A 9,829-nucleotide genomic window follows, 5' to 3' on the forward strand; every position below is an offset into this window, starting at 1 on the left:
TTACAAAAGTCCCCCTACTTTGATAACTTCTTTTTGCTGCATATAACCTTATGCAAACAGTAGAATGGAGGACATACTCCATGCACTGCTTATTTACATGCAGTTAAATGCTTCATGTAATGGTCCTCCTATTTTCCAACCTAAATGTATGTATAATTTGTAAGTAGATGTAATCCTTTTAAAATTATTTTTAAAGAAGGCATAAAAATAGGATGCCCTACCAAGCTAGCAAAGGTATACACCACTAACGGTACTCTTAAAACTACCTGTAAATACAACTGCTATTACTATTATTGCTACTTCTACTTCTACTTGGCTGTTACTACTACTTCTATTAGTACTTTTGTAGTTACCACTACTACTACTGTTACTACTAGTGCTGTTGCTACTACTACTTCTGTTACTACTACTGCTACTACTACTACTATTATTATTACCTATATTATATATATTGTTAATACTATTACTACTACTTCTGCTATTATAACCCCTGCAGTTATTGATACTGTTGCAAGAACTACCACCACTCTTACCAATTTTTCTGCTATTACAGCTACCTTTTGCTGTATTTGTATTATAAGTTATTCCTATCTGTTCAATTGAGGGTAATATTTTTATAATTAATTGTTTATTTAATGTAATATTTATTGTCATAATTATTGCCTTATTCATTAAGATTATTTTCACAGATTGTAGTGTAACTATCACTAATATCACTTTTGTTATCATCGTCATTTGATTTTTATGAGCAAAAGATACTCATTTGCTTCCCTGTTTTGCTTCAGTAGTTTATGGGAATAACCTTTTAAGATATAATGTAAGTATTATGCGTTTCCATGGGTCTGCTTCCGAGTTTTAGAATCATAAATGAGGTCAGGGTTATAGCTACACAGTATTACACATACTTATTGGAATATTTATTATTTTGATTGTTATTTTTATTGTTGTTATTTATTATTATTATTATTGTTATTTGTTTTTATTATTATTATTGTTATCATTACTATTATCATTGTTATAGTTATTATTACTTATCATTCATTTTATTGTATTATTATTGGCATTATTATTATTATAATGATGAATATGATAGTGATGATAATAATGGTAGTAGAAGTACTGAAGAAGGACCTATTACCTATTTAACATGCAACAGTTGGATAGAAATTCTTTTGCAGCACAAAGAATGACAACATTTATCAGTTTTTGTTTGAAGAGATGTCTTTGGTGGTCAATCAACATATGGATAAGGACTATATGTTAGAAGTCCATACAAATTGATTAAATTTTTTTGTTTAAACCGTAGGAGATCTAGTCATTTCGGGTCATTGTGATTGTCGAATGCCTAATATAAGAAAACTCTGCATGTGGGCAAGATTTTATTTGTAATTTTTAGTAAATTCAAAATCATAAATTTGAAGTGTTTCATTCATGTTCATAGTGGGATAATGTGATGTGTTGTGTCTATATTTGGAGTTATTAAGAAAATATACAATTCTGAAGATCAAACATCTTAAAAACCATTTTCAATTACTGTTGATGTTGCATCTTTAAAAGTGTAAGGTGGGTATGTGTGTATATAAGAAATCAAATATTTTCCACACCAGCTGATTCGTATTTTGAGTACTATAAGGATTCTTCATTCAGTGTTATGCAGTACTTAGATTTTTATTTTGTCTTTATCTTCAATTTCTTTTTTGACACATTTTAACATCAGTACTCCAACTGTTAAATTAATATACTATAGATTCTTGACGTCCATGTGTGCTTGTAATGATGCTAATCTATAAATCCTTTTAAGTGTCCAAATATAATTTTAGAAGTAATTTTTCTATCCCATTTTGTGTGTCCTCTTTCTTTTTGCCTGATTCCTCTCTTTAGTAGTTTAAAGCAATTTTATGCAGAAATATTTTTGAGATTCTGGCAGCCATCAGAAAAAAAATCAGGAAAGCACAAGAGTATTTAATTTAATGATTGGAGTTTAGCTTTTCCCTTCATATTTGTTAACTCTTTCAACAGTATGCTGAGATAATGATAATTCAAGATAAAGGGCCATTTTTTTATAAATCTATTTTTGTCAGTGTTTGGTGTAGATAAGTAGAGAAATAGTAAAAAATATGAAATTTATTCAGAAAATATAATTTATGAAATTAGCTGCAGATATTCACTTAGGAGTAGAATTTATGCAAAACTGAACACAATTCCCACAGAGTGGTACAAATACATTTCATCTTGCTTCTTTGTATGTATTTTGTCTCTGATAGACTTTGGTTATAAGTTAGATATATATATAGTGTTAATTTGCAGGTTTATCTTTTGTATCCTCAAATTCCTTGTAGCATTAGGGGCTGCAGTAATTATGTTATTTAAAAGATTATACCTTGAACATATCATTATGCAAACCTATCACGGAGCTATATTCAAATCACCATAGTAGGATCATAAGTATTTGTGTTACAGTGACCCACAAATGCTCTTATCTGTAACATGTTTACTTTTGATGCTTGTGAAAAATGCCTGATGTCAAATAAAACAAGAAAATATGAAAAACCCAAAACACCTGGCCCTTGATGGCTCACTATGCATGTTGCATTGTAGAGTCAGAGTTGGGTAGGAATGATAGTTATGTTTCCTATGGATGTTGGGGAAGAGATAGAACTGTCTAGTAAAACATGATGCTGTGATTCATCATCTGGATCTTAGTGACTTGCCCTTCCTTATTTAAATATGGTAACAAGTATCTTAATGTGTATATACAGTGCATAAGTTCTAATTATGTCCAGTTATAGCCTGTACTGTTATAGGGTGAATTCTTATGTCCTTATCAGATAGAACATAAAGGATTAATGTGTTGTTCCTCAAGCTGTTAACAGCCAATAGGAAACAAGGTTGTATTTCTGCATTGTGATACTGGATGGCAAACTACAAGAATTATTAAATTATGCTTCAAGTAACAAGCAATGAGAGATGTAGTTTACAGAATTAGTTTGCCATTCCATAATCTGTATAGTGATGTGATCATATGATCTCAGTCTTTAACTGTGGACTACAATACATATGGTAAATTATATATATCAGTCAGCATATATAAAGGATTCATATGGCTCATGGCACTAATGGCAAGACCTGTTACAAGTAGCACTGGCAGACATACATCAATTGTCTCTAATTTGGATTGATCTTCCTTTTTTGGTAGACAGATTAGTCCATGTATATTGTTAAAATTTCTGTAACAAATTTATTTGTGGAGAGGAAGGATGCCTTTTTACTGTCAAGGTAATGAAGAAATTCATTTCTTAATCTTCATGTTTGGAAGAAAATTTGTTAAGTTTTGAGTAATACATGTGACTTAAAAGAGATAGTGGAAAGAATACAAAATTTAATATTGCTTATATTTTCTGAGTTTTATTACTAAAACTTCTTGCTTCTGGATTTATTTCTTGTATGTCTTTATTGATAAATTTGTCATATTGATAATTCTTTGTTGTATTTTCTTTACATTCAAACAAGTAAATATACCATAGCTAAGTGGATAGTAACATAATTGTTGTCTGTCATTTCATTGTAAGTTGGAGGTAGAAAAAAAGTCCACTTCCTGTATTTTCCTAAGTACTGCCTCTTTAAAGTTTATATTAGCTACTTGTATTCTGTAGGTTTTGATTTATAGCTATATGTTTACCAGTCGTAATGTTTAGAGAATGTTATACCTCTTTACATTAATTTTCAATAGGTTACCTCTACTCAAGTTTTGGATAAGTATTTTTTCTTTTTCTTTTGTTTTTTTCATGAGGTTTCTGTAATAAGATGTATTCATATGTATAGAGAGACTGTTACAGTGGTCGTGTTATGGCTGTATAATGTTATCCCGTCTGTACATATTGTAATTTGGACTGTGCCAATGTTGAATGTAAATATATATGAAGTGAGTATGAAAAATTTTATTTCCATTTCCTGTTGATGATAAGAGGTAATATTTTTGTTTAAAAAATATGACTAAGAAATTTTTAAAAATCAAAATAGAGTAAACTGATTAAATGAAAAGAATTTGTGTAGAAGCAATATACTGAATTGAATTTCATTACTGGAAACCTTTTAAAGTCTAAAATTATTTGTAATATTTGTAATTAGGTTTGATGTACTTAACTGTTTATTCAGTATGAGGGAAAGTGACCAATGTGAAAAGATAATGATAATGCAAATAGCAAAATATAGTATGCTTTAAATGTGATACTGCCCACCAGGTTGTCTCTGTATGAGACAGCCCTGGGCGGAGGAGGCCTGTGGGATGACATAGGAGGTCGTGGCTTGGGGAGATTGATCAAACCTGTCGTGAGGAGTTCGAGATGGCCTGAGTCCCTGCCTGGCGGCTTGCCGTGAGGGACCCCAAAAGGTGGATGCACCTATGTGCCCCCGTCGGCGTTAGCACCCGGATGATGATGATAGTGAATAGATACTAAAATGGTTTACTGCAAAGTACATTAAATGATGGTGATTACCAAAGGTTGCTATATATAAATTCATTACTCCATACAGTATTCATAAATTTCTACATTTTCTTTACAGCAATCTTTATTCATAGTTTTAAACTGGTTGAAATGAGTAAGAATCCTATTCATTTTCATTGGATACAAAAAGCAAGGGAAAATCCCTCAAAATTAGAAGTGGAATTAGAAATGTGTAACCCTGTGAAGTACTACAGGAGCACTATAATAGTCATTGCACTTGTGAAAGAACAAATAATAAAGAAATCTGGAAGTTATAATGCACAAACCGGGAAACAAACCAGACATATCACTGCTGTTTATATCATATAGGAGGGTGCTAGATTCTTGGTGTACTATTGATACCAACCTGTAATGAAATGAAAAAAATATTAAGAATAACTGTTCGGTATTTTTTCCTTGAACATCATAGCAAAGGAGAGATAAGGGTTGGTTATATGCTGATTTAAAAAGTGACACTGAGGTGCATCTGTAGAGGTTTGTAAAGGAGTGGTCATACTAGTCTTTGTCTAGGGATCCCTTTACAGGACAGGATATTTCCCCACCTGTGAAGGGAAGCAAGATGAAAATCCCTGCCTTGAATGGTACCAGTGTGCTAGTCTTTTGCCGCAGCTAGAGGGGAAGATGGTGCCAAAACAAAAACAAATATAAGGACTAGGAAGCTTACAGGTAGGTTCACTCATCTTGATGAAAATTCTAGTTGGCAACTTTTGAACTAAGCCCCACCTTTATTCATTATGATTATTTTTTTTCTTGGTTTCTTTTTCAATACTTGTATTATTATTGTTAATACTGAACCATGTTCAAATAAAATGCACTGAAATAACACGCCATAAAACATCGCACAAAATGAGGCAGTAATTTTTTCTAATAGTTTCGCCTAATGGATCGCGATGATCTCGTTATATCATTGGATTTCTCTCACCGTTTACAATTTAAATATGTAGGCGTTATTACGGTGGACCCCCCGAACCCCCCATTAGCAACAAGTTGGCCCCCATAGCAAGGTAGAGCATGAAAGGTATCAGGCAAATTGTGGGGTAAAATATGAATAATACAGAATCAGTCTAATGCAGAGGGCACAGACAATATAGTGGCTATTGCCCCCCATCCCCCGCCTAGAAAACAAAGAATCCACCACGTATTCACTGCAGGAGAGAGCGTCGGACAAACTTGACATCGCCGTGCTCTCTCTTACCGTGAATATGTGCCCGGTTGGAGAATATATCGTTTTTCGCGGACAATGCGTAGCGGGTAACGACAATGTATGGTCTGCGACCTGCGAGTAAAGGACATTTGTGGTTCTAGCAACATCAATAGTTTTTCATCAAGGTATTAGACCTGCGAACAGCGAGCTACAGGCAGCGAACGAGTGACCAAGGTTCTGTGTAATTTGTTGTCGTGGTCTTTCCGGTTTATCCCCCCCCCCCTAATCCGTTGCCCGTTCATGTCGTGTTGGGGCTTAGGAGACGGGGACTGAGACCCAATGCTGGGGATCTCTTTGACTCAACAAATCCTGCATAGCCTTTTATCCCTCCTGCTCTTTCGTTTCTGACCCTTCTCCAACCCCTTATGCTATGCACTTCCTAAGGTGTAAGAGCCGTGCTGAAAGGATGAAAGGATGACTTTGTGCCAGTCCTGAACGGCTTGAGGGAACCATGGGCACGGCATTCCTCTGTTTTATTTGTCTAGCCCTTACCCCTCAAGGGGACCCTGAGGGGTGGACGGTTTCTTTCCCCAACATAGTCAAGGCCAGTAATGAAGACGTAACACCCTTATTAGGGGGAAATGAGGCTTTCCCCTTCATCAAATAGCCCCATCAATTCAAACTCTCCTGGTTCCCCGACCCCAGGCTCTCCTTTGACTACGACTCAGAACACTGCAACTACTACCCACCCCTCAATACCTGCTAGTACACTATCCACCCAAGTCGAGACTCCAGGACACATTTTTACTCTTCCAACTTCCTTAACTTCATCACCTCTACCCGCACAACCTTCTTCATCAGTCACCCCATCCTCTCTCATTAATACTTTACAGCCTTATTCGCCACCTCTCCGTAATACTACCCCCTCAACAATACTCCCTCTTCCACACGTTCCCGCCCTTCTACCATCCCAGCTCTACAAATATCTTAAATACTCAATGTAGCCCAGCCAAATGGGACCGATTTTTCGTGATCCCCACTACAACTGACTCAGGCAACACTTCTCTTTCAACAGAGTCCCTTTCCATATCAGATTCGATCGTTCCCCTCTCGTTACAGTTACGTCTGAAACCCAAGCTATTATCAAATCTAACTGATCTCTCTGGCAACCCCATTTCTGCAGAACCCCATCTAACCCCTAATACTTGTACCGGAACTGTCTCCCCAGCAAACTGCCCTATCGATACCAAATATTGGTCAGATTGTGGAGAAGACATACTAGCCTGCCTCAAGTATGATATCAGTACAGTGCTACTCCATTCTTCCTAGAGGTCACCGTAAGAATCCCAACAATATTGCCAAAATCACTTTCTGTAGACATGACCTTCCCTTTAATATCTACATAGGTGGAGAATCCCTCCTTGTCTGACCATACCAACCTCCTCCCCGTCAATGTCAAAACTGTTCGCGTTTTGGACATCCTGCCAAACACTGTCGTTCCACAGCCTTATGCCCCTTATGTACCCAACCTGCTCTGCACAATCACGCACATGTGCTAACTACGGCAGCCCCCATAATGTATTTTATAGAGGCTGCACCACCTACAAGTTTGAGTTTAAGGTGACAACTCTCAAATACAAACTTGGTCTTACTCTGCGTGAACCAGACAGGAAGCACGTCGACGAGGTTTCTCTCATACTCCCTACTCTAGTAATGTCGCTCGCTCTTCCCTCCCCCTCCACCCCAAGATATTCCTACACCCTCCCCTATACCTCCTACCTTCCCCAGTCAAATTCTTTTGCCACTCTAAATCCAGACACTCCAATCTCAACTACAGCCCCAACACCGCCTCCTCTCTCTCCCCGCACTACCCGCAGCAGACAGACTAAACGTTCCACCCCTTCTCCTACCACACATTCATCCCCCACCTATTATTCTTCAGACACCAGTCTCCTCTTCCCCTCCTCATAAGAAAACTTTTGTCTCGCAAAACTCTCCAACCAACTCCACTGGAGAAGATATTCAAAACTATCAACTCGAGTCACAAAATTTCATAACTCCTGCTCCCTCCATACTCAAGGTGACTTCCGATATCCATCCTCCTCCTACTCTTATTCCCCCTATCCCCCTTCCTCTTACTCCCTCCCAACACAACCTATCCCCCTCAACTCGGTCTACTAGCGACATTCATCCTCCCGATATCCATCCTCCTTCTATTACCCTTACACCATTTCTTCCTATTCCACTCCCAACACAACCTTTCCCCCTTAACTCCAACTACTGCCGATGTCCATCCTCCCGATATCCATCCTCATCCTACTCATATTCCCCAACACCACTTCCTCATACTCCCTGTGAATAATCTTGGGATAATCACCGAACGAATGAGTAGTAATGTAAACGAAAAGAAAACGGAAATCAAGAGTTGTCCAAAGAATGAAGAACGCAGTGTAAATTATCAATATTTGCTGTAGAAGACTTCATAACGATGTTCTGAAGCGACTTAATAATCAAGCGATTGTTATTCATATTTGTTTTTAGATATGGATGGGCTTTTGTTTTGCTGTGTTAGAATGTTATGTTTGAATTCAAATACCTGCAAGAAAGAACACTGGGAGCGAGCAAAAATGATCATACCTGCGGCTCAGAATTATTGAAGATCGGCGTTATTGCGAGCATTTGCGTATTTTCTAACCTGTAATATGTGGAGGATTTTTTGTTTTGCCTGACGGACGCTGGGAGTGGCATCCTCTTGCATTAGACAACATTCTTTAGACAATAATATTCATATTTCACCCCACAATTTTCCTGATACTTTTCATCCCCCCCCCCCTTCTGTCGGGGAAAGAATGTGGGGATTCAGGGGGTTTCCACACTCTATATTTGATAACTAGAGATTGAGGGGAATCCAGCTATACCAAAATCATCACGGTTTCTTTTTTTCTCTTTCATATTGATGATGTTCATGACATATGATAATGATGAAGACTATAATGATAGTAAGTATAAGATTCCTATCGATATCTACTAACGAAATATAGCAGGAATAGTCGACGTAATTAATGAAAAGAAACAATATGAATGTACTAGGTTTGTGTGTGTGTGTGTGTGTAATAGGCGGAAATAGTAGCAAAAAAATACCAATGAGGCTTTATCTGCAGCGCCAAATACTTGCCATTAGTTCAAGTAAGTGAGTGGAGCATCGACGTTGTCGGGCGTACGAACATTAGACGTCTCACGCAGCGCCTCCTGTTGCATGCCGTTTCTTTAGATAAATATGATTTTGTGGTTATTCAGATTTGAATGGCGAACTCTTGATGCCACATCGCATGCTAAAATTGTGGGTTATAACTTAATTGTCTCATAAACAACTATTTTACTGCATTTGCATAAGTTACCTGATTGACGTCCACATTCATACCATGCTATATCATTATTATCAAGGCTATTATTCATAGAGCGGTGATGTTGACCGTTATATCAGTTAATGGTAGCACAGCAGTGATAATGACAATAATAAAGGATAATAGTAATAACAATGGCAATGAAAATAGCAATGACAATGACGGCGACAGGATGATCATAATGAAAATAATACATTTATTACCTCGACAATTCTTGCCTTATTTCGTTAGCAGAGATCGATAGGAATCTCTTGATTCCCGATAGATTCGAAGATGGTTCTAGGAAAAAATATCATACTAAATATTTCTATTACTATAGATATAATAATAACAATAATGCTAGGCCTATTTTTTCTAATATCAAGAAAAAGGATAAATTATTACTTAATAGTATTATTGCTACTATCATATTTCAGATTCTTTATCATTAGCCTACCTGCAGCGTCTTACCTGCAATTTCTTGCAGTCCTTATAAAATGGTATACGATTATACAGAAAGGTATAACGTTTATTTCTAGACTTAAAAGAGTCAATAAAACTTAATACAATTATCATCGAAGGCAGCATTGATACGTGGATAATAAATAATCGTTTGAATGTCTTTACGTGACTTATATATATCTTTAAATTCGCAAGAGACTGTTTATGATTACTTTATAATAAGGAACAAAAAATTACTTGGGTGATATATATATACAACATGTGTTTTGTAGATGTATCAAAAGGTAGGTAGACTAATAAAGGCTATCGAAGTACAGAGCCACAGCCAGAGCAAA

At 36.5% G+C, this 9,829-nt stretch overlaps 2 protein-coding genes across 3 annotated transcripts in view; both read left to right on the forward strand.

Annotated features, from left to right (window-relative positions):
* The window catches only part of Hyccin (PI4KA lipid kinase complex subunit hyccin), a 65,576-nt gene extending 61,640 nt beyond the window's left edge, over positions 1-3,936 (forward strand). For both annotated transcript variants that reach the window (XM_070122864.1, XM_070122865.1), the window contains exon 11: positions 1-3,936. This exon is cut by the window's left edge and continues 8,206 nt beyond it. The gene's annotated coding sequence lies outside the window, so the exon portion shown is untranslated.
* A 2,354-nt stretch (positions 3,937-6,290) lies between these two features.
* On the forward strand, positions 6,291-8,011 carry LOC138861963 (uncharacterized). Its single transcript, XM_070122452.1, has 4 exons — positions 6,291-6,414; positions 6,725-6,941; positions 7,155-7,359; positions 7,730-8,011. The coding sequence occupies exons 1-4, from the start codon at positions 6,291-6,293 to the stop codon at positions 8,009-8,011; spliced, it is 828 nt and encodes a 275-aa protein (XP_069978553.1).
* Positions 8,012-9,829: the final 1,818 nt, after the last annotated feature.

This window comes from Penaeus vannamei, chromosome 6 (genome assembly GCF_042767895.1).
Source record: "Penaeus vannamei isolate JL-2024 chromosome 6, ASM4276789v1, whole genome shotgun sequence".
Lineage (NCBI taxonomy): Eukaryota > Metazoa > Arthropoda > Malacostraca > Decapoda > Penaeidae > Penaeus > Penaeus vannamei.